Source organism: Calonectris borealis, chromosome 3, assembly GCF_964195595.1.
Source record: "Calonectris borealis chromosome 3, bCalBor7.hap1.2, whole genome shotgun sequence".
Taxonomy (NCBI): Eukaryota; Metazoa; Chordata; class Aves; order Procellariiformes; family Procellariidae; genus Calonectris; species Calonectris borealis.
In genome coordinates, this window is record NC_134314.1 from 126462056 (window position 1) to 126488432 (window position 26377).

Genomic DNA, 26377 nt, shown 5'->3' on the forward strand with positions numbered 1-26377 from the left:
AGCTCATTAGAGGAGCAGGTGGGGATGTCTGCAGCTGAATAAGCAGGTTGCTTTGGGAATAACATGAAACAGATGTCCTGTCTTCGCACTCCCTGAACATTTTCTTCAAATAAATTGCAAGTGCAGGGTTTAAGGCCGAGTCTGTCATTTATCTCTTTAGCAACTCCTGTTTTCTTCTGCTTGTTTTCTTTCAGGGTAGCAAACCTTTTCTGTAAAAGGATGACTTTAGAAGCTAGAGAGCAAAAAATTTTGATTGAGCAAGGGAAATGAAGTGCTCCCTGCTAAATGAGTTTACTGAAGTTTCAGGTAGAGAATACTGTGAGGTGCTCTGCACATGTTACAAGATAGGCATGTATTCAAACAATGTCAAAGCTCATTGAAAAAACCACATACTAGGCTTTACTAAGGGGATTTCCCTTTGAGATATTTTCCCAGCAACATTTATTGTTCAGGCTGGGGAGGGAGTCGGGTTTTTACATACGCTAAGTATAGCTTGTGGTTTGTTATTTCGGCACAGCAATGCACTTATTCGTATCAAATGTCTGAAATAGATGAAGGGACACTGGTTCCAATTACATAACCAAGTCCTGAGACATATGCAGGCAGCTCTAGAACCATTCATAGAGAGTTACCAAAAACATGCTCACCAATGTCCTTACCAAAAATGTGCTTTCTTTAAGTAAGAGATTACTTAAAGCACATACAAAAGCAAAGGAGACTTGATTCTTCTTCATGCATGAGGATTTTACTTTGAAAGACCAAAGCACAGAGCCTTCTACAAACAGGCCGTGTTTTGGGATGTCTTCTTTTTGGAGACACCACCCCAGCCTCTACCAGAAGGCATCTACTGATCATCAGAAAGACCCTACCACTCACCATCTAGAAGTGTCTCAATGAGGTTCCTTCAGGCAACCAGCCTCCTTTGTCAAGGTCCAGGATTTATATTTAAAAACACATTGCACAGGTAATATACAAGGAACTAAAACAGGCAACAAACTTCTAAGACGTATTAGTGGAAAACATGGGATTTACAGGTCCACTGTCTATGCTTTTGATTGACAACTTAACCCACAGTGATGCAGGAATGCCATTTACTGTCTACTCTACTGCCTATGCTGCTGGGATAACCTTTCCTATGTGAATGCTCTTGATAATGTGCATAACTCAGAATTGTGCAAAAGAAACTTCCAAAAATCTGCACAGAGAATTAGTTCAAGTCTCAAGAAAAAGAGGCAATAATTCACCAACTCCATCAGCACTGCCAGAAGTTAATGCAAAACAAATTCCATGGGAGTTTGCAAAAATGTCAGATGACAATAATACCTCAGTGAGGCAGAGCATATTTTATGCATCCTGCTCATTAGCCGTAAAGCCTGCCTGCATGACTGTTTTTTCTCATTTGAATTAATCACACTGCATATTATAAAGAGACCTGCTGAGCCCTTTAGTACATAAAGCATTTAAAAGATATTAAAAAAGTTATTTTGGAAATTTGCAATTACACATTTATTTGTACACTTGCATTTATTGCTTCTCTTACTGTCAGGCTGTGTCAAGCTAAAGACATAGGAGTCTGTTTACACAGATGGACGTTTGGAGCCATTATAGGCATGCTTACAAGAAAGTAACAGTATTATTCTTCTGAAAGGCTATAAATTTTAAAACCCAAGTTACAGAGCAGCTGTTTGGCATAAACAAATTTGTCAAACCATTTCATATTAAGTTTATACAGCATCTCCACTTCGATATGCATCCCAGTTCCAACACCAGGAACCCAGAAAATCCATGTTCAGTCTCAGCCGTGAATAGTGCCAACAACCTCGAAACGATGCTGTGTACTGAAGCTCCTCTATGTGCAGGATCTCGGTTAGTCTGGCGCCTTAAACATTTAAGGCACAGAAAAAGCCCTTTGCAAGTCAATGAACCCAACCATCTGTCTACCGATGTACATCTCCTCACATGAGCTAAGTGTCAATCTTAAGAAGAAATTCAACTTTTTGCTTCACCCTTTATAGGAAGACACTGTTGCTAGCCTTAAGCCCTCTTCCAATTGATGCAATAAATGCAGCCGCTGCTAGTTTATCCCCATTTGCTCCTGCACCAGACAGCTCTTCTCCCTCTCTGGTGTTCACCCTCAACCTATTTAGAGACAACAGCATAAAATGTCCAGCCAGCCCTGAAAGTGAGACTTGGGCACCGATTTTTGGACTACAGCTTCAGTTTTGTGTACAAGTCAGACAAGAATCATTTCCGCACGCAGGGGTCTTCACTCTGCTAATGTTATTAAAAGCAGGAGAGTAACAGAGTATGAATTTCACAGCCCTACCAATCTTATGAAATTTGTGAAATACAACAGACAAATAGGTTTCGCTCAGGCACCCACGGACCGTGATGGTAAAGGTTGACACAAGGGCATCGGACCCAAGTGCTAAATGGATAAAATGGCATCCCCAGCAGTTTTTTTCCTCATTCATTATCAGTGCATTTTTAGAGTCACCACATAACCCTGCCCACCCTTCCCCACAGGGATATCAGTATCGAGTCGTTCGTCAGCAGAATATTGTCACATTTTACAATATCACCCTTAAATACAAGGGCCCTCAACAGGACAGTGCTGGAGGTTATTGATTTTGAACCACTGACGCAGCAGACAGCATCCTCCCAGCAGGAGAGATGCCCAAGGTCAAATGCCTTCTTAAAATACACATTTGCCTACCAGGAGTTTCATTAAGTTCGATAAACCACCAGGTATTGACTGGCAGCACTATTTATAAATAATCAACCTGTACAGTGCTGACCCCTTTTTTATTTAATGAAATTTGTTTTCTCTTCTCAGTGTCAGGTATTTTGAGTTAGCAAAATGCTGTGACCTCTCCCATGCTAAAAATGAAACTGTGTATAAAGACTGTCATAAAAGCCCAGCAGTAGCAACAGCTCCCGGAAATAGCATATATCTATTTAGGTAATACAAACAAGATGTCAAGTCTTTAAAAGCGTAAGCTGTTAAACCAAGCGCCAAACCATCCATAAACGTTTGCATACCACAGAGCGAGAGAGAGCTCTCTCCTTCATTCAGCCTCCGTAAAATAAATAATATATTATGCACGAGCAAAATTTGTGTTATTGCAGCAGTGACAAGAAGTCATTCTGAATTAAGACATTCAAGAATTATAGCTCTCCCTCTTTGTGCATTTCCTAAAGGGAAAGAATTTCCTAAAGGCAGTATTTCTTGCTCAGGAGCTGCAACATCCCGGAGCACTGTGGGCCCAGCCGGAGGGCGTGCGCCAGGGCTGAGCTTCAGCAGAGCCACCCAGCTCGGAGCTCCCAGTGTGGGGCCAATGTCCTGCTGCGCGGAAGCCCCCACGCTTTCTTAGTTCAGCATTGCTTTCTCCTCCTTATACCAGAATTGGCAGGAGCTTAATCTACCACAGGCTAGCAAAAACTCATTTTGAATTAATGGTCCTTTATTTCCTTATGGACTTTCCTTATTTCTATTCTTTACCCTACAGTGGCAGAGGTAGGGAACCCTCTTCCTCCTCCTGCTCCTGAGCTAGGTTGCTCACCTGACCTTTAAATTCTCCTGCACCATCCATAAGGGGAGGGAATCACAACAAAAAAATCCAGGAAACATAAGCTTATAACTTCAGGCCATACTGTATTTAGGAGTTCCCTGGTGTGCTGCTATGTTTTTAATTGCTGTTGTCAGAATATATGCGGGAGAGGTAGCTGCTGTCTTATGAAATAAGAACCCTTTATACTCAAGTGTTAAGTGCGTGACTGCCATCCGACCAGTTAATGGGAGCATGAACTGTCAGGGTCAAACACAGCACCTACACCCTCTCGTTTGCCTGAGGCACTGCTCCGCTACACTTGCCACGAAAGTTGGTTGGTTTTGTTTCCATGCTTGCACACACCCGTTCACACAGAAAGGGGTGTATTTTTGACGTGTGTATTCATATTTATACATAATATATTGCATCACGATATTTTGATTTGCAAGCGAGCAGTGTTCAATGACGCAGCATTTGTAATATATATGGGGGATGGATAGATACAGAGTTATTACAAGACAAGATTAAAATTCTTCAGTTGATCTGTATTGATTTTATTTTTGCAGTACTGTCTGTCTGATCATACATCTTTCCATTTCCACCCCGCTGCTGGGCGGGAGGGGGTGCACGACTCGGCTGAGACTGCAGAGCACGGCATATATCCGCGTAGCAGAGAAAAAGCCGCCGGCATCCTTGAGTGGTTACAAATTACAGACCTCTCACTAGGGGACCAGACTGGAGCCAGGATCCAGCTTTTAGTGCGCCAAAGCCAAATACAGCTAAATTACACTCTTATCTGCTTTACCAAAGCCACTGTGGCAGATGCGGTTTCCAGCAGGTCCTCGCCCCGTGGCCACCTTGCACGGCCATCCCCACTGCCAGATGCACAAAGCATGGAGGGGCCGTGCTGCAGGGGGGAGACCCTGTTCACGCTCAGCTCAAGTTTAGCCCTTGTACCAGTGCATGCACACATGTAACAGCCAAAATCACCTCAGGAAGCAAAAGACAAGTGTTGCACAATGCAAGTGCCGAGTGAGAGCACCGCCACCTCCATACTCACCAGCCGCAACTGCTGCAGTGGTGCCTTTGCCACTGCACCAGCACAGAAGGCCCTCCCTCTCTTTGCAACCCAAAAAAACTGATCCAGGAGCATCTCCTGTGTGACCAACCAGTTCCCACCCCTCCTTACCGACTGAAAAGCAGCAGTTTATTTGAAAGCAGGAAGCAAACACACCCACACCACATTTTCAACCTTGTTAGCATTTGCCAAGCGTCATTTCAACCCTAACATTATAGATATTTAACAGGTCCGTACTGAAAGTCTTTGAACCTTGCAATCAATACAACTGAGCCACTGCACAAAATTTACCATTGATCCACGTTTCACTTCATTAAATGTTAGTTTTACAAGGTTCAAAACGGGTCTGCTTAAAATTGTTTAACAACCTGTGGTTGCATCATCAGCTCTAAATGGCCGCGCAAAACTGACTGCAGGCAAACCTGCTACTTTGTTATTTCTTGCCCTACAACAATATCAATTTGGCAAACTCACTTTTAAAAGTTTGTAACGTGTTCAGCAATATTCACTTTAACCTCAAGTATGCTGACAATACGCCTAACGATAATCCTTTGGGATTCAGACAAGGCGACATATCTAGCTGTCCCCAAGGCACACTCACCCATAGGTACTGCAAAAGCAATGCTGCAAATACAGATTAATTACATTTGAGAAGCTGCTGCCAATACCGACTGCGTTTCAGCTGTCTCCCCCGTATTAAGGAAGGAAAAGTCAGTACAAAAACGGGAACAGGTTGGTACCAGGGTATGTCCTCAGCTCGTGCATTGCACAGGGGCAGGACTGTCTATGTGATGCAGAAAACAGTTGCAGGATTTGTGTGTGTGTGTTGCAATTCACCACAAGTGATGCAAGCTTCAAGGCAGCGGCACAGAGAGACACCATAAATGATAAAATTTAAATGGTGGGCCCACCTTCTGCTTTGAACACCGTTAGCTGCCTGAGATCTGCCACTGCCAAGCTGCCCACCCTGCGGGCCCCAAGGAGGCACTCTCTTTAAAATTCTTCAAACTTTAAATATAGATTTTTTTTAAAGCATACCAGCTCCTCTGAAGCAGACAGGCCCAAGTGCTCCAGCAGGTGCCATTAGTCCCTTAAAGACCATAAGATCCTGAAGTGAACTGAGCCATACAGATCTGCAGCAGTATTAACGTGCACACTCAGCAAATTAATAATCAACTCTGCTTTTTGGCAGAATTTTGTGTGAAACACACAATCTTAATCTATTCCTACTACACCAGGACAGCTGAAAGCATCTATCAAGCCCGTACTCCACAGGCAACATGCTGCATGGGATAAACTACAAGGGCTGATAGCAAACCATCACTCTCCTACCGCCACTAACAAACACCGTTATTTATTTTCTAGACAAGTTTAACATTTTAGTGCAAATGGTTTTATGTACTGGTATTTCCTCATTTCTATGGCCTTGGGTCGCCAGTCTCTATTTTCACTTCCACAGCCAACAGCTAGTAATAGAGAAAAATATTGTATGTTCATTACAGAGGAAAAAAAAAGTTCTACATTAACGTGATTCCTTCGTGCTCTGGTTAAAGGCGGGACTTTCCTCTTTATTCTTATCTCCTGTAATTTATTAAACCCTCTGCCACGATAAAATTAATAGTGAGTCTTGGAGTAGGTAAAAATCTATCTATGCAAACAATTGATAGATTGCATAAACCATCAGATAAGAATCAGCATTTTTTTAAATTGAAATATATATATTTTTAAAGCATATCAGTTGTTGAGGAACTTTGCCACCTACCACTTGCAGATGCACTGGGGAAGTCAGCCCCAGGCAGGGGCCTCCTTGCTGCCCCCCAGCTGGGAGCTGCTTTGGCAAATGGAAATCTGTTCAAGTATTTTGGAAATTGCTACTCACTTTGCTTGTGCCGAGAGCCGAGGTGACAGTCCAGCAAACCGGAGCTGCGACAACGCCTGGGTGTATCGCTCCTCTCGGCGCAGCACTGTGGCCTCGGAGGAAGCATTCCTGTTTAAGAATGGGGTGTCAGAGAATTAGGCCAAGTTTACAGCCCAGAAATAGCAGCTCTCTTGTTCACAAGGCAAGTAATTAGACACTGCAAAAACCATAGAAAAGTGTCGGTTTTACATTGGTACTTCGCATTACACAGCTGTGAACTGCCCAATACCAAAATCTCCCAGATGCTGTTTCTGAGGTGTTACACTCCAGTCGTTATTCATTCCCCCTGTCAACAAACAGGCATTGTTAAGTTTTGAGGGAAACCTCTTTTGGTTGCTACAAGCTCCATGGCCAGGAGGGGGATACGTGTATATACGTTCAGATTCGGAGGGCTGCTCTGCACGCAGCCATCGAAACCACCCCTGCAATTACATCACAAGGAGTTTCACAGCGCCCACTAAAGTGGCATTAGCAAAGGCATTCAGAAAAATCTCCTCCTTTGTGCATTATTGCTCTCTGTCCCCCGGTTTTGCTTTGAGCGGAGAAGCCCCGCGGATGGCAGTGGCTGGAAAGCAGTCCCTTTGACTTTATAGCTAAAGCATCCCACAACGTAACGTTTTTGTTGTCACTGTCTGCAGGAAAATGGTATTTCTCTGACAGACTGGAATTCATACACAAAATAAGCAGATACTCCTACAGGATAAAAGGAGTGGAGAGCCGCTCCGGTCACAGATCAGCATGATTTTGCAAGGCCCAGCAGCTTCTGCCAATTTGCTTGGCACACCACGAAACCAACTCCAGCATCAAGGCAGGAAAGAAGGACTGAAATCAGCTCTCATCTGCAAGGTTTTATTCCTGCATCAACAAAACACAGATGGTCTTTTCCCTGAGTGAAGACATTCTGCACCTGGAAAACTCAAGTTGGGAAGAGAGACCAGAAGGCAAAGGGGAGAAATCCGTTTGTACAAGCATTTTGCTTTGCAAACTGAGCCGTACCTCTCTAATCAGCAGCAAATGTTCCTGTGCACAGCAGTAATATGTGCAAACCAAATGTGTTTCTCAAATAGATGAAAGCATTTCTTCATGTAAATAAATATTTTGCATTGACTTAAAAAAAACACAACAGGCACCTGTTGGAATTTTTGAAATAGAGAAAAAAGGTGTTAATAATAATGGTGTTAATAAGGCTGTTTGGGATCTGCCTTTCTTTTCTGAAGTTATTTTGAAGGAATAGGGATGAAGTCAGAAGCGGTTTGGAGGGACCTTCCTCCAGGAACGGAGTTCAAAAAGCAGTATTTTTCTGAGCAGCGTTCCCAAGGAAAGGCTGTCAGGCACCCGCACGTATTTTCAGTGGTACCATAGAAAATGACACCACGTCACATACTAAGATAAACACTAAGCTAAGACCAAATAAACTAAGCATGCATTTTAGCACCAGGCTCCACAAAACGAGGGTAAACCCTGTACAGACTTACCTGTCTCTACCGACAGTTTACAAAGCACCATCACTGAGCATGTTCAGAGGGTTATCCTTCAAGGCATTAACACATCCCATCTGATAGATTCCCCTCTAACAAGAAGCTTTAGCAAAGCATCCAGTGAATCACAGGCCAACATGAATTAATTTAAGTTCTCATGAGCAGAGAGACCTTGTCCAGGCTGGTGCCTTACTCATGTAAAACTATCCCCGCTCTATCTCCACTCCCTCATCGAGTTGTTCTGAGCTGCACAAATTAGTTACACAGGAGTGAACAGGAATGGGAGATATCTGATAGATCCTGTAAATTCCCTGAAGCCCTTTGAAAATCTAAGCTTCAAAAATGAGGAAAACATCTTTTAGAACTCCTTTAAGCTGATTTTTAATTGCAAAGTATAGATCACTCTACTTCACCCAATAGATTTTTTTTTTTGTTATAACATGGCTGTATTTTGTTGTAATTCAACTAGAATTGTACTTTGTCAAGTACCATAGCCGTGTCCTTTTGATAAATACCTAATTGTTCTACTAAGCTCTACTATAGTTATTTACAAGAGCAAGAGCACATGCAAAATACAACCATTTTTGATCACAACAATTAGATTTCTACTGTTTATGGACCAAATTTTCCTAGGAGGTATGGAGGGGAAAAACCTACTCACAGCTGAGGTATATCAAATGGCATTAGTTCAGGAGCTTACCTTTTATTGGAATAGCTTTGTCACTTCCTTTCAACACGCATTATCACTTTTACCAGAGTTACAGGTTTACAATTTCTGGTTCCCTTCCTGGGCCTTAGGCCATTCCCAGCAGCCGCTAATGATGGTGATTTACCAATAGTCACAAATGATGGACATGTCGTTTCCACCAATTGTGGTAACCACTGCTTCAAGATAAAAACTGTTCAAGGTGTTTTCGCCACAAGAAAGGACTTGCAAGGTTAAATTAAATTTTAAATCTTTTTAATTATTAAATTTGACAATTTGCACATAATCTACCTACTCCTCAGGAAATCGCAACAGACACATCAAAACGAGAATAGAAAATGCATCATTTTGAGATAATTTTCCAGTCATTTATACCCATGAAATCCCAGTTAACAATACTGTGTTGGTAAAGCAGCAAGGGAAACCATGAAGGGAATCAGGTCCTTTCTTTTAAGTGAGTATCTGTCCAGCCAAACTGGTGCTACTTTTCCTGATGGGTTTAAATATTGTACAGATCGCTCAAGTAATTGAAAACAGAATTAAAAAAAAAAAACTGGTTTTGTGTGCATTTACAGTTCAGCTAAGACTCCAGCATTGCAGTCAGATTTTTCCTGCCCTTTGGTCATCTTTATTTCTCTGTAAAGAATGAAAACTTACAGGACACATCTGAGGAGAGACCAAGCCAGAGCGTTATTTTGGATCAGTTATACGGCTCTCTTCTAATACCATCCCTTAATTTATATAATTTTAGCTCCTCTTGTTCAGGCCACCAGAATTCAGAGCCTAATAACGTGTGAAATAGGAATTACAAATGTGGTTAATAGGCAGTTTAGTAAGAAACCTTTTAGGGAACATATTTAATTATTCCTAGGAAAAAAAAAGTCTGCCTAATATTTCCTCCCTGTCTAAATGAATAGCATGGGATAATTAGACTAAGTATCTTTCCCTCTTGCAATCACTCTGATTTACGGACTTTGCTGTTTATGTAGTTTGTATGACGACAGAAAACTAAAATGCAGCAAGTATGACTTAGAACGCATTTTTTTTATAATGCGCATTCAACAAGTTTTCCTCGATCTTTGATACGGCTGTTGAGCATACGCAGTAAGCAGAGGAACAAATTATTTACGAAGATGCCATTCTACCCAAGGAAATACTCTTTTACCTCTACGACACAAAATGACAGGGAATGTCCAAATTCAGACCAATTTTTTCCCCTTCAGATGCGCACAGCTCAGTTGATGGGGGGACAGGGTTATACCCTCACACGCAGAGTTACAAAGGTCTCAGCACTTCACAAACCTTAACGTCAGTCTGGAGAAATACCCGCAAAGGGGGACAGTTTGGGGAGGGAGGAGGTGGCTCTGCCCACAACACAGGCTGTCGTGGGCGCCATGTCCTCCATGCCTGCCTTCGAGGGGAGGTAGTTCAGCCCGCCCAGAAAATGCAGAGCTTCTTCTGAGACTCCATCTACCTTTAGGGAGAAAATTCAGGTGGGATTTTTAATATACACCTCGAGTACCTGCATTGGGTGTGGGTGCCCGGGCGTCGGCTGCGCTCTGAGGAGAGGCGGGGGCTGCCCCCTGCCGGGCACGGCCGGTTCCAGCCGGTTCCGGATGGTTCCGGCAGCCCCACCCCCGGGCGCAGCCCAGCCCCTCAGCCTCACCAGAGGCACCTCAGGGGAAGCGGGTTTAAGATGAAACTGCACCCGGCAGTGAGGATTGAGGAAAAAAATGTGAGAAACAGCCCCACAAGACCGGAGGGGAGAGGAGGAGGAGGAGTGGGAGAGAGGACCCAGCCTTGCCCTCCGCCCCACCTGGCACATAGAAAGCACAAGAGAGAAAACCCAGCGTGGCCGGATCGGAGCTGGCACATCAGGGTATGTCAGGTGGCGACAGGCAACGAGACACAGTTACCAGCCACACAGACATGGCCAGCTGGTCCCAAAACCACAAAACCTCCACCCCCACTGACCCGGGGAAGCGAGAGTCCTTGGGGTCCCCTAACACAAGGGGCTGCAGACATGGGCAGGAACAAGCTCCTTGGTCCCTTCTCAACAGCACAGGACCAAAACAGACGAGGAAATTTTCGACTGACACGTGAGCATCGCTGAAGGATGCCGAGCATCAATTATTTCATCAAGATCAAAGATAAGCCCTTATCTGCGCTAGTCTCGGCACCGCTCGGTAGCAGACCAGATCACTGTCTGAATGTTATCAAAAGCCATCTTCTCTCTATTGTTCCTTCTTCCTGCTAAGGCAGGGATATTAGCAGGGAAAAAGTCGAGTATATGGTCACATGGACCTTTCATCTGAGAAAAGGAAGAGCTTCAAAGGGCTGAGGGAAGCTACTCGGATAGTCTGAAGAAGTAACCTTTTTTCTTTTTTTTTTTTTTTATTGAGGCAACTGCTCTATCTTTTTTTAATCTGAAAATTTCCCCAAAATGACTTTAGAGCAGCATGTTTATTGCACGCTGCTGGCACATACCTGCCTTTACATCAATCTCAATTTTCCATTAGTACTTACAGAAACGTTTTGCTGGACACAGTAAAGTTATTACTTAACAAAAGCACATATGGATTATGGATGTTATATATGAATATTCCTGTAGTTTCCATTCTGTCAGAGTACCAACATAGCCTCTATCACCGCAGTATTTAAACACATCTAGTACCCTTATAAAATAGGGCTGCTGAGGTGATCCTTCCTCTCTACTTAGCACTGGTGGGACATCTGGAGTGCTGGGGCCAGTTTTGGGCTCCCCAGATGGACATGGACATACCAGAACAAGCCCACAGGAAGCCACCGTGATGGCCGGGGGCTGAAGCACAAGGCATGTGCCTCTCCCCAGAGGTGCCCAGTGAAAGGATGAGACACAAATGGCAAGAGAGGAAATTCTGGGCAGATATAAGGAAAACTTTTTCACCGTGAGGACAACCCAACTGGATGGAACACAGGGCAATGCTGCGGTTGGTAAGAGGTAACTGATGCACAGGGATGAACCCTGCACATCTGGTATGGTCTAGCCCAAGTCTGGTCCACACAGCTCCCTGCTGGCACTCAGCCGCCGGCACATGCCACGGCCAACGGCAATAGCTTCCCCTGCAGATGATTGCAGGCCACTCCTATCCTGTTTACTTGTTATGAATTGTTTCAGCATGTTTTCCAAAGCCTGATTAAATTGTGGTAACAGCTCATCCGTTCACAAGCGGCTTGTCAAGGTCCTCAGGTGCCTGACCCCTTTCCTCCGCTGTCACGCACAGTCAGGCCCTGATGTGTAATCACCAGGCAGACCCGCTCTGGCGGACAGCTTAATTACAGCCACATGCTATTGGGGTCAACGCAGAATTTAGAGACTGAACTCCAGGTAACATATGGCATGATTTATGATTACAGAAATATACTGGTGCCTTCCTGCCTTTCTCCCTGTCTACCCAGTTACGCACACGGCTGCAAAACACGTGTGGTGGATCAAGCCCAAACAGCCCTTTCCAAGCAGGCGAAGGATGGTGGCAGCTCTGCTTTGCCACATCAAGCCCTCGGGCTGGGGACAAGCTGGCCAGGCTCTCCGCATGGGATGCTGCAAGGATGCACCTGAAATATGGGGACTGCCGGCCATTCTTGATGGTCTGTGGTACCTTCAGATACAGAGTGGATATTTTCCTGTACAGAAACAAACAGTAATGTGCTAATTATGTAGCTTTGTTCTTCTAGTGAAGCCATCTCGGAGTATACCGCCTTCAACATCTATTTCATTTTCCCCCTAATGTTATTTAATGGGATTTACGGAGACGAGGTTTAATTATTCATCATTATTTTACCTTTTCTCCCCCTTTTAAAGTTATTAGCAAAAAAATTAAGATTAACAAAATTTTAACAAAAATTTCTAGCTAGAATTAATCTCCGAGAGGCAAAATCTTTTGTTTTGTTTAACATGTACATGTAATTTATTTACTGCGATTAAATGAGGAAGCTTTGGAGTCCTCTTAGCTACAGGTTACTTCATCTGGATGAGGTGCTCTACCTGTCTGCAGGGAGCAGACCATCCCAAAGGAGCATATTGTACTTTGAAATCACTCTTTCAGATGCCACCGAATGCCAAGATACAAATAAGCAGTTTGGCTACAAACCTTTTTGCTTTTCATTTTACTTTGGGTTCTCCTTTTAACAGTTTGGTACGGGTACCCTGATCAGGCAAGCTGAGAAACTGTGCTGGGAGCCTCCCCAAGAGAAACGTGCTGCCTTTTGGGCATTATAGCAGAGAACAGACTTTGCTTGGAAGAGCACAACATCTCATCTGCAACACCCTCTAACTGCAGTACGCACCAGACCATAAGCTAACCGAAGTCCTGTTCGTCTCGGTGACCTTCAAATAAAGCCTGGTGTGCGCATATGCATACCTGCATGCAGACCCACAGAGCACGTGTGAGCACCTGGGCAAAAGGGAGGCTGTACCATGCTACATATGGATCCTGACAACTCGGAAACTAATATATACTATTCTCTTACTATACTGTGCATCAGTTCAGTAGCAGCTCTTAATTCATGCATCATTATGAAAGGCTCAGTGGCTATGATGTGGTGGGGTTTTTTTTTTTTAATTGTTTTCAGCATTAAAAGGCATCTAACATATGCTCTCCTTCCAGCCCTAGAGACCTGTTGGCCATTTAAGGCTGCCGGCAGTCCTGCCAGTGAGGCACGGTGCCCTGGCTCAGAAGGGTGACACTGCGTGCACCAAAACACTAATGTTTCTGCAGGGAGCTGACGGATGGCGGCGCCGGGAGGCAGCTAAGCAAGGGCAGAGGGGATTGTGGTTCAGCGAGACAGAAACTGAACCACAAAGCCTGAGATGTAGAGGTCCTCACGCTATTTGTGACATCTTGTTCCCTTGGAGAGAAGATTTCTTCCCATGCTGTGGAAGATTTGTCTTTCTAGATGGCACCACCCAGAGCAGAAGGCCTCCAAGAAGCAGTTTTTGCAGTTACGCATATTCAAAGCTTGATGTAAAAGAAAGCAAAACCAGAGCAATCACTAGGACCTTTCAACGGTAAGAAGCAGCTTTCAACCCCAGCCAATTCCTACTCCATCTTTTCATCCACTTCGTACAAACCTGGCCACACAGACTCGTAAGTTCATCATTGCTCCCCTTTTCTATAGGGCCACGCGACCACCTGGCCTGAACATCAGTGACTCCAGTCCTGCTGCCCAGGGGTGGAAGGTGATTAACCAAGTCTGAGAACAACTCATTTCTGGCATTCAGTATCACAAATTCTTCCCTGCCACTTTGGTTTTATTTGTCCATGGCTACAAATGCTAATATTCAGCTAAGCTGCCCTGAGATACCACTTGCATGCTGCCGCAGAAAAGCATAGGAGGAAAATAAAACCTCCAGTCAACGTTTGGTAGGCTATCGGCAGCACAAAGTGAGAGTGCCCAAGCGACACATCCAAGCTCCAAAATAGCCAGTGCAAAACTCCAGAATCTTTAGTGGGAAGCCAAAGGGATGCTGCAAAATGGCCAAACAACAGGCTTAAGCAATAAAAAATGAGGAAGTATAAAAGTCACCACAGAAAAAAAAGAAGCTTTGCTTTAACATCAGTGTAAGGTGAGAACATATAAGAATGCTTGTCAAGAAGGCTTTAAAATGAGTTTCATAATCTCCTGTGATTGAAGGAAAGGCCTTATTCAAGACATCATTCATCTTGCACTTAATTGTAAGCACATGTTGGGGTTCCCACCTGAAGCAAGGGGTTAATTCTCCAATTATTTCACAGGATTAGAACTACATTTTTTTCCCCCAGGAAATGTAGTGTTATTGTGAAGCCCATCCAGACATGCTATTTCATAATTAATACTAAATAAAATGTGAATTCTTTCCTTTGTCTAAATAGTTTGCTTTGGCTCAGCTAGGAGAAGCAATTAGCAAGACAGCCTCCCTGAACCTGTTTGATCTGCTACAGAGTTTCCTGCTGTGTATCAGAAGAACAAACCTGATTTCACACAATCCATGGGGTTTATGTTGGCTGGATGTGCTATAATTAAAATGATCTTTTTTTTTTTTTGCCCGAGGGCCTTGTTTATATGCTTGTGGTTTTTTGTGGGGAGGCACACACGTACCCAATTTAGCAGTTTTGCTGATTTACACTTCTGCTCTTTACTGGTTCCCTTTGTAGTCTTCACTGTTTGTAGTTTGGTGCAGAAATTGGGACCCGTTATCATTTGTCTTATAGGTCCATTTTATTAGCGGGAGTAGAGGAACAGTTCCCATGGAAACGTTTCCGTGTTTCATGGTGTGCTTTTCCTGGGATTTTCAAGGTTGTGTGGGGTGGGCTCTGGGGTGCTCTGGGGCTTTCTAAATGGGCACGTGCAACAGTCTGTGAACGCTTCCCCTTCAGCACGGGGAGAAAAATAACGTATTTTTAGATTGTGTATTTCCTCTGATAAGAAGTCTAACGCCTGTGAAAATAGAGCAGCTCAACAGCCCCGTGCCACAGATTAATGTTCAGGCCAATTCCCACCACTCTGACAACAAACGGGATCCTATTTTGAAAAGCCACCTCAAAACTCAAGTGTTGTCCTTTCACTCTCTAACCTTTACACTTAAGCCATGAGTGATGCTACGGTTTAACAGAGCTCAGCGCACTCGCCTGAGCCAAGATGTCCTTGTGTCACTAGGGACTTTGAACGCTTCTTGAAAAAAACATGCCATCAACCCCCTCCTGCTCTCCAGCTGAGGTGTTCAGGCCCAGGGAACACTACTGCTCATGAGCCAACTCTGTCCCCTGGCATTTACCAAGAGCAATGCTAAAAAAAAAAAAAAAATATATATAAAATCCCATGTGAAAATGATAAAACACCTCCTTTCTCACACAGCCTTTCTCCGAGTCCTTTATGATTGCCATACGCACAGGTGAGTTGCATAGCAAATGGGTTGTACCACGAGTCACATAAACACTGCAGAAGATTCACCTGCAGCCTGGATCCTGGCAGGACTGGTCCCCATCCCCCTTCCCTTTGTTCTCTTTCTTTCCAGAGTCTGGGGATGGGTTCCCAATGCTATTTTTTCCTTTACTTTTTCATCTGAAGATTTATAAAAAAATTATTTAAAAAATTTACTTCAACCTATTCACAGTAGTGGGGAAATACCCACCAAAGCAGCTTCAAACTTCAGGGCCACGGCCACTGCATTGAAGAGATAATTATAATAAATTCTTATTCAAGTGGAGAGTAATTATCATGTTCTAACAAAGATATTAAATAATTCATTATTATTATTTTGGCACTTCTTTCTCAACCAGGTGTTTAGGAAGCTGTTTCAGATGGAAGCATGTAATGAAGTCCCTGGGGTCCTTCCCCACCAGCCAGTAGCATGAGAAGAACCACAGATGCTTGGACAGGACTGGAGCTACCCAGAGCCTGGCTCCAGCATGGCCAGCAAAGACCTCATATCAATATCAGAAAATGCTATGGTTTTATTTATTTTTCATCATTCCCCATGAATATTTCTCAGTTTTCCAATTACTCCCATGGAAATGTTTGAGCTTTCTCAGTTAAGAAAGATTCAGGTAAAGTTTATGTCTCTGGTCCATGTTACCTCCTAAGTTTTTAAAACATGATAATATTTTTATTTATGTTAGACTCTTTAAAGCTTTATTTTCAGTCACACACCACTTTTGGGTTGTCTGACCCCCCCCACCAAAGTCAGCAGGAGTGCCCAGGAGCATCCCATGTAGTCTCATGCTCCTTCAGCAATTACTAAGCCTTCCCCTCCTCTCTGATCTTTTTGTGAAGTGGCCCCAGTATTTAGCTTTTCATAACAACTAAAGTTTCTCTTCCACATATTGAAAATCTCAGCCACACCATGCTATTTCTGGGATAAAAAAAAACATGAAGAGTCTGGAGTCACCAAGGAGGAGGGGAAAAAAAAAAAAGAAAAGAAGGGTCATTACTAGCAAGATGATTATTTGCTCTTTCCTCCTTTTGCAGTTTCTCCTTCCCCCTCGCTCCCAATACTGCATATATCAGATGTGAGTTGCCAGCTCTGGCAAACGCCATCTTGCAATCACTTTTGGGCCTGACTGCATCTGCTAGAAAGTACCATAATCACGGGGCAGCCCAGCAAATGCCTGTTTGCTGGTTGATTAAATAATGCAGAAACTATTTATTAAACCCAGGCAGAGCTGCTACCAAGTCAGCTGTTCTTACCTTCAGGTTTTTGGATGACCAGAGTTGCAGAGCTAGTTGCTGGCTTGAAGACATTCATGGCTGAGGGTCCCTGTGTACATGGTTCACCCAAGCCTGGAAAACACAAGTGTGGAGATATAAGGAGGTCTTGGCATTATATATGTGGCAGCTGCATTTGCTACTCTGTTCTGCAGGAATTCACAACAAAGGACAGTCTCATCAAGATTTCCTCCCCGCCCCCCCCCCCGAAAGTGGGGAAAAAGGTGGCTAAGCCACTTTCTCCTGTATCAAACTGGTGAGATCAGTATAAAGAACTCGCACCACCCTGGGACTTATTTCAAAAACATATGAAGAATTAAACGAACCAGTGCCCTGGCAAGAGTGGTATTTGTTGGAGAGGTACCCGACAGCAACACGGAAAGCCTGTGAGGCATTTGGTGTTTGAGAGGTTCGGGCAGCACAAAGGAGCACAGGGCTGGTGCCGTCCCCACACCGCAGAGGCTGTTTGGGCTGGCTGTGCTCAAAATGTTAAAAAGGGCACACTGACTTCGTGCCGTGTTCATAAACATGTCCATCAACTGCAACCTTTGGGGAACGGGCTGTACTGAAACCATTCACTTGCTGAAAAACAAACTGCCATTCTTTACCTTCTAACCCCTCAGCAAAGCAGCTTTTCTCCACTCCAGAATGTAAAATTCACTCACTACATCTGCTACGCGAGTGCTATTTAAAATTCACTCGCATAGTGTATTTTATAGCTCATTCATGCTCAGCTCAGAAGCTGGGAATGGCCCTGTAACAACACGTGCAAATTTTCCACTGAAGCAGAATTATGCTAAAAACAACTGAATGAGGAGACCATGAGGCTTGGCACAATTACATTTTACTGAAAAACGCCTAAGCGTGCGGGCAAAGAGCAAGATAGATGAGATGAACGTCTGTAACTACTAAAGCAATTTTTATTCATTAGCGCAGAGACGTATCAGCAGGCTACAGGACCCCCAAGGGCGCTGACCCTCTTCTCCACACATGCACACTTTCTCCTCTTAGTAAGCTGTATTTTTAGGAGCCCCCACAAGGCTTATTAGCTTCAAGATATTGATTGTACTAAGTATTTTTTCCCCAGAAAATTTAGTGCAAGTTTTCTGCTCAGTAGCACAAGCAGTAACAGGCAGCCCTTTTGCTGCACTTTCTTCCCCTAGCACGCGCAGCCCGTGGGGGGACAAGATGCGGTGGGCACAGGAGGCCACCGGCACACAGCAGGACACAACCAGCCTCCCCCGGTACCACAAACATGCCTGCGTCTCTTACCTGAGCGAAGCGGCTCCGGGAGCTCCACGTTGCCCTGTCCTCGCCTCAAAGCCACACTGTGCAAAAAGGGGGAGGGAGGGCCCCGCACAGGTGCCCTGGGGCTGCCCTTGCAGCACAGCTGGGGGACTTAATGCATCGCACCTGGGGACTTAATGCATCACACCTGGGGCATGCGGCTGGTGGCAACCTGGAGCTGCTGTCTATATATAATACATATATATATGTAGCTACCTCAGTTAGCATAAAAGATATAAGCAAGTCCACATATCTGGGATTTTTTAAGACACCTGGAAAGAAAGTGAACAAAAATCCACAACATGCAGCTAATTTCTCAACCAAGCAGGAAACATTTCCAACAGCTCCTTCAAAGCGAACTGCATGTGAGCCCAAGCACCTTGCAGCTTTGGTCATTAAAGGAGAGCAAACAACGGTGAGATTCTATAATTTATTACCGTTGCTAAGATGAACACAGATACTTGATACCCAATTGTATGCAGAACTGTAAAAAAATAGTTTTAATACAGTATCAAAATTTACACAAGTATAGTGTCAAAAGACCAGTGTCCTTCAAATTAGCCCCTGCACATACGTACTGCAGGCACAAGTACATGTTTTACATTTTTTCATACATATATATAGATATATAGGAATACAACAATTGAAGTTTAACTATGCAAACAATATGTATGGGAGAAAACAACATGTAAAGATAACAGACAACTGTATGGGCTGGGTAATATATAAGAAATATGCAAGAGTGCAATATTTCAAAATGGAAGGCTGATTCTGCATTTCCAACTCAAGGAGACAGAGTGAACAGGAGTTTTGGCTGAGAAAGCAATGCTGGATCAGAGGCCTTACATCAAATGGTACCAAGTAAAAATAACAACAGAAACCAATATAATTACCGCTGCAAATTAACACACTTTTTCTGAAGACAGTTAGCAGATTTACATCATACTCCTAGTTAACAAAAGATTGTACAGCAACCGAGCTACATTCCACTGCAAATAGCCCACGAATACAGCACGTTGCAAGCGCAGAGAAAACAGAGGTTCTGACTTTGGCTCAAATCTTAGTAACCAAGAACAAACCAGAAACCCAGGAATTGTTGCATTCCTATTTTTTTTTTTTTAACTTTGATTAGTCTTTTTGATGCTCAGCTATGGTAAAAAGTTAAGCAACAGCATTCAATCACAAGCCTGTTGCACATTCATACATGAAACTATCATTGCTTTTAGATATACACAAAATACCTATCATTGCAATTCAATACACACAACTAGTATCATACACGTAGATAAAAATAAACTAAGCACACCAAGGGTGCCGTCTGGTCAAATCTCAGGCAATCTGAACAAGAGCTTTCTGCCTCATAATAATGAAAGACATGCTCTGAGTATAATAAAACCTTTTTCTTTGAAAGAACGCTACAGTGGCAAGAAAAGCTTTTTTATAATGCAGTGCAATCTTTTAGATCCTTATAGACTCTTGTTAAATAAACCAGCATGTCTCTAAATTAAACAGTAGAAATTAGCATCCCGACAATTGGAAAATACTTTCCAAAAAAACCTCTGATGGAAATTCTGATTTGAGACCTGTAATACTGATACCTAAGTATTCTGTTCATTAAAGGGCTGCGAACATCGTACACGTCTTCAGAAGATGTGCATCAAAGTGAATTGAAAAGAAAGCTATCTTTACTTTCATTTAGAAAGAAATTGTGTTTCACTACAAGTACTGTAGTTATGCTACACTACTGGCTGGTTAGGAGACTTTATGGTCTTTTAGCACCTCCAAAGGCAGGTATTCTACCAAAGCAAAAAAATCATCTGGAAATAGCCTAAGCACCATTAACCAATATTTTATAGACTGAAGTGTGAGTTACTAAGAAGTGACCTTCTCAAAACTGTGGAGACCAAAGGCACAGTTTATCAACGTCTCTCCAGTCTGGTGAAAAACCTCTGTTAAATCCAGTGGGAAATTCGTTCAGACTTACTAGAGATTCACTGTAACTAACCAAAATAAAACTTATTTCATGTAACTCCTGCAGAATCCCAATTATCTTTTAGTTAGGATGGAAATACCTCCGTGCTTCTAAATGTGGTGTGTTGAAGTGACAATGCGGCGGCGGCAGCGTTTCACTAGCCAGTATACCGAAACAGCAGTATTTGGGGAACACTGACAACACGGCTCCTCTGAAACACCTCTGTGCAGAATCTCTACTAGTTTCCAATGAAGTCTCTTGTTGTGCATATAGACACCCCGTCGTCAGCTGGGAAGTCGCTGTGGACACAGTCAGTTCTTTCTCTCTTATCAGCAGTTCAAACTCTTTCTCTTCAGAGAGGGGACTTGCTCAGAGCCTTTTACATAGGTCCTTTATATTGATTTCCTGACAAATGTTGTCTAATTCCAGGGCACGACCCTGCAGCATCTCCAAGTTTCCTCCACACAACCTAAAAGGAGGGATGGAAAAAGATCTCATTATCACCAGTTAAGATGTACTGGCGTTCATATAGACATGCATCTGGAAACACCACACATTCATTAAGCAGACCATGCAGGTAAGGACAGAGGGGAGGGACACACAACAGGAGAAAAGAATATTTCTCAGGGGATACAACATTCCTTCTGAACACAGAAAGCACATGCTTCTAGGTAAAAATGGTTAAAAACAAAGACAAATGAACTAGCACGTGCATCGCCAGGATATTTTGTGCTTCAGATACAAGACTGAGGACATTTACAGGCCCCAACTGAAACTTTGTTCAACTATTTCCCCAACCACATCTCTTGCAGAACATGATTCAGGAGCACAAAGCTCAGTCCAGAAGAGTCTAAACATTTCTAGTTTAAAAAGCACAGAGCAGTTCTCCCCTTTTTCAAAGAATTTGCTTGTTCTCTTAAAATCAAGCAAGGTATTAAAAGTGTTTGTTTTATTTCGTTTGTTCTTCCTTCAGATCGGAGAATTGTGCATGTAGTCCCTGTTCTATACATGCTTGTGTGTTTTGTTGAACCAGAGCGAAACCTACAATTTAGTAGAAGTCAGCTATTTTTTTCTTAGTGTGGATTATATATAAAGGTTTCCTTCCTCATACTCGCATCTACTCCCATTCATGATTGCATAACATCCATGTTACAATTATGGAATTAAAGATGCAGAGAAGTTATAAAAAAAAAAAAATTAGGAAAGTATTTTATAATGATTTATAAAAAGATTGACCTATTATAAGCAGGAGAATCAGTAGCTTGTGTCGTATCACCAGGCATCTCTTCCAGGGGCCACCAGAAACGAGAGTGGTGATTACCACCACACTGTGTTTTGCAATTTAAGATTATTTCTGTTTAATAATAATCAACTAGCAACCAACTAAAGTATAACTGCTACTAAACCACTAAATCTCTGGAGCAATAGCAATATGACTGTCGAGAAAGGCAAAAACTGTTTTCCATTGTCATTATTTATTATTTGTATTTTAAGAGTGCCTAAAGCCCAGGAGTGAACAGAGGTTGCATTAGCTGGAACTGAGTAAACACAAAGCAGCTGGATCCTAGGAAGCTAACACCCCGAAAAGACACCACCAGCCCCGGTTCCTACAGCTGATGAGCAAAGGCAGAACAACCCCACGGTCCTACTCCTATTCTGTGCAAGAGATGGGAAAACAATCCAGTTCCTCTGAGCCTTCGCTGAAAAAAACATGAGTATAAGCATGAAAAACAAACACTCCAAGATCGGAAGCAACCTTTCTACACAGGGCCAAACAAATTAGAGTCTTTTAAAGGGACTTTAATACTAATGGATGGGCATAACCCAAACCCTGCAAACTTTCCATACGACTAGAATCTTGCAGCCTGAAATCAGAAGGAAAACGGGTGGAATCATGTTATCATCATAAAAATATGCATGTGTTTTAGCTATGTTTGCTGTATCGTGAAACACTGTGCCACGGGGAAAGCATAAAAAATGGCTTTTCAGTGAAACTTCCCAAATGAGGTGTCTATGGCTGAGCCATCGGAAACGGCGGAGGGCTGGATTTGATGAGACGAGCGTTTCTTTCCAACGTTTGGTTGGTGATGTTCCTAACTTCATATTATCAAGAAGTAAGACCTTTTGGATAGCTTTTGTGAGAAGGCACATTGTACCTACAATTTCAACAATTTTTCTGGTCAATAGACATTAGACAATATTTAACAAGCAGCTAATGCTGACACAATAATAAACTAAAAGGTGTCGCTTCCCAAAGTCCTTTATTTCCAGGTGAACAAATGACCCCTGATTGCTAGGAAGGGACAAATGCCTACAAGACAGCCCTGGAAAGCCAACATCCTAAGCAGAATTGACAAGGTGGGGTCAAAAGGAATACTCGTGCCATTTTTATGGGTGGGAAATGGAGAAATCTGTGTCAGCAACCACTTTTGCCTGTGCATACAGTGCAACAGATACCTCGGTCTCAAAGGCATCACAGTAATTTTATTTGCCTCTTTTTCAGAAACACGGGATGATATAGGTTAAATTTCTGCAGATTTATCACCAAACTCTCCTTTTTGCTGGCAGTTCTTTGCACAGTCATGATAGCTGTACATATCGCTGTGTTCTGCGCACATATTTGTTTGGCCCTCTGCATTGTATGTGCATTTTGGATTTGCATATAGGGTTGTTTACTTCTCAGTTCACTAGTTCAACACTAACTTGTCATAAGCAGCACTAATGGAATTACTTTGTGTTTACAAGCACTCAAGAGAAAAATGTAATACTTATGTATTCCTGAATGTGTTTTAAATAGTTATGAGAGAGTAAAAAGCCCAGTACCAAAAACTTCACTCAAAATTTCAGTGGAAACCTTGACTGAATAAAGGACCGCTATAAGGTTCACGATACAGTCATGGCGATTCATTTCTAGCTTACTTCCAACACACCGGCGTGAAAAGGACGGAGAAATCTTCTCCCTGGTAGCCAGGCAGAAACCCGCACCCTAACTGCAGATGACAGCAGCCACATCACCTGCCGGCTGTGGTAGCATTCGAGGCCCGTGGTACTTCATGTGCAGCATAAAATACTCATGGAGATCTCTGGGCTCCCTGACCCCTCTTGGGCAGCTGCCCCACCAATCCCATATGGCATATCCCATCTTCCCTTTGGCTCCCAGCCCAAGAGAGCGTGCTGCAGCCCTGTGAACAAAACTTACCGGTAGCCTGAGGAAAATCACAAAGAACAAACCTCCAGACTTAATCCAAACATTCCTGTCCTTTGGAATTACCTCCACACTCACCAATACATGATAAACTGCCTCTAAACCGGCTGCTACGTATTGCTACATTCTCCTAAGACAATGCAAGTATATAAATACAAAGCAAAAACATTCCCAAATATGTTGTTGATGAGGTGGTACCAATACCAATACCATATGCGCATCCTGAGAAGAGAATTCGCACATCCGTTATCTTGATAAAATATCAGCCTGATCATATAACACCATAAAGTTCATACAACATGAGCTATACATCCAAATCGCATTTCAGTACCAATTAAGACTATGCACCAAAATTATAGCACCCAAAATGAAACTTGTCATCAATCCACTGTTTTCAAAGGCAAAATGATGCCGTGGCAAATGTTTCATGTAAAACACCCACAGCGCGTAAAGCTGCAGCAAAACGGTGAGCTATAAACTGGAAGGAACTGCAATGAGAATGCAAAAGAAAAGAAACATTATAATTAGTTCATCACACATCCACTGTACTTTTAACATGGACTAGATGAATGTAAGAAAAAGTAAAACCAGAAAGGAAATAACCAACTATTTAAGAAGTATAATAATATATCAATAGCCAAATCAGACACAGATCATAAAAGTCAGAAGAAAATGTAGCATTTCAATGCCAGCGGCAGAGCTTTGAATGGCTGGGGAACAAAGAGACAAGGCAGAACACAAGTATATATTTGGGATGTACAAAAATGAATCGATAATGTCAAATTTAGTCTATTAGTATTTTCGAAGTAGTATTACTTACATCACAACAACTTTTATGGATTCCTATTAAATATGTATTAGTTAGAAACTGTTTTATTATCCATAAATTGCAAAGCAATAGTGTAGGCAAGAAAATACATAGATGCCAGTGTACCGATGGGGAAACTGAGGCTGCCAGACTTCATCATACTTGCCAAATTTTATTCTTATGAAGGATAAATTCAGGTCAGCTGAGTCATACAGTACTGTATCCCAGATATATTATCACACATAGATTTTTATGATCAATACTGACCCACATGTTAAAATTATAGTGTTCCTAATAAAACAGTAATTGCATTACAGAAACAGTAATTTACTTCATTTCCATATAAAATCTTCAAGGGCGTATTGTCAGCATTTAAACAAAAAATACTTTGCATCTTCAGGTGTTTCCAGGCTCAAGATGGAATAGAAAATTAAACACCTTAAACTTACAGCGCACATTTCTCCAGCCACAGCTTTTTCTGTCTCACTAAGGTAGTGGTAAGAGTCTTTAACAGCCCGCTGATTTATATTTTCCTGAGCTTCCAAGACAAGGGTATGTTTTTTTAAAAAAAAAAAAAAAAAAAGAGGAAGTTTTATTTTACAAATTTGTTTTGCAGCCACAAATTAGAGCAGTAGTATATTTAAGCTTTCATGGGTCCTTCCTGAGTATGGGCATACATATATAACTGACCAATTGCATTTAAAGATAATTAAACTGATTACAGTGCTCTGGGTTTCAGGGCAGGAGGGATCATTAAATCTTCTTGCCTGACCTCCTGGGTACCACAGAACACTTACTTTTCTGCAGCAACTCCTACACTTAGCCTCAGACCTTGTCTTCGATTAAAGCATACCTCAATTTAATTTGTAGATGGCATAGTGGAGTTTCCAGTAGGTGACACGGAACTCAGGATAGGAAAATCCAATGCAAGTTTCGCAGGTAAGCCTGTGCCCTTTGTTATTCAGGCAGCCAGATTAGATAACGATCGTCATTCCATAAATATAAACCCTGGTCTGCAAAGCAAACCTATGTGGAATATGCACATCTCCATGCACAAGCAGTTTGGTCATATACCACTTGTCAAAAGAAAGAAACACAACCTGCCGTATGAAATAACTACTTGTATATCCCTCGTGATACCACTTGCACATAGGGAAGAATCCCCTAACCACTGGCAGGGTGGGGAAGATCGCCAAGGCCCAGGCACGGGGACACACACGGCAGTTGCTTCTTTCAACCACCCTGCGTGACGGATCAGGCCGTGGAGGAGCCTTTATCAGACCAGCTGCATGGCAAAGCTCCTCTCTCTCTTTCACCACTCTCTCCACCAGTGGGAGATTCACAGGCAAATTTTTTTTTTTAAAGTCTCCTCATTACTCAGGAAAAAACCAGCACTATTTTTAGCAATGACCTCCCTGTGTTTTCTTATGGATCTGTCCCTTTAAAATACATTCCTCTCTTTACATTTCTTGCTGTGCAGAAGGGGATTGCACCAACAATGAGGTTTTGTAACAAAGACTATTCTTTTTATTGCAGGAATTCCAAATTGCCAAATTTGTAAAGAAAAGCAGGCTCCTTACTTTGGCTTGTTCTTCCTCCTGCATCTGATTCTGCTACGTGATGCAAGCGGGAGCTCTGCGTTCCCCAGAAAGGCAGGATCAAACCCATATGCTTCACTCTGGGAAACAGCAGGGTCTCCTCCCTGGCTGGGGATGGGGAAGGTTGGGCAGTCTGTTTAGCTGACAGCTCACTTTCCATTTCAAATATAACAGTATCATTTATATCTATTTCTGCCTGCTGCAATACCTCCTAGCAAACTAAAAGCTGAGCTTTCACATCATATTGAACTAAATTCTGTGTATTTCTTATCAATCCATTTCAGCAACCAAGGTTATCAGCCATTGTTCAAATATTTCACTTACACCAACCAGCTATTACAGGTTGTCAAGAGCATGTTGCTAAATGTTCCATTCAGGGGAGTGTCTTTGCCAATGGGTATTTTCAGAGAACCACAAGAGGCTTTTTTTGGTAATTATGCATGATCTCTTGACAAAATTACTTGGCATAGATTTATTTTCTAGGCAACGGCAGGTGAAATATATGGCAGATGCACACAGGATCTTGAGCACTGCTGAACCGGGCAGCCGGGAA

At 42.7% G+C, this 26377-nt stretch overlaps 1 protein-coding gene across 4 annotated transcripts in view; it reads right to left on the reverse strand.

Annotated features, from left to right (window-relative positions):
* Window positions 1-20482: 20482 nt before the first annotated feature.
* Window positions 20483-26377, reverse strand: part of CCDC85A (coiled-coil domain containing 85A) — an 80967-nt gene continuing 75072 nt past the window's right edge. For 2 of the 4 annotated variants that reach the window (XM_075147786.1, XM_075147783.1), the window contains one exon: window positions 20483-20682. In XM_075147786.1, coding sequence (XP_075003887.1) covers window positions 20593-20682 — 90 coding nt within the window. In that variant the 3' untranslated portion in view covers window positions 20483-20592. Of the gene's footprint in view, window positions 20683-24664; window positions 24765-25346; window positions 25357-26377 lie in introns of all 4 variants that reach the window. The other 2 variants (XM_075147782.1, XM_075147784.1) reach the window with 2 other exon arrangements.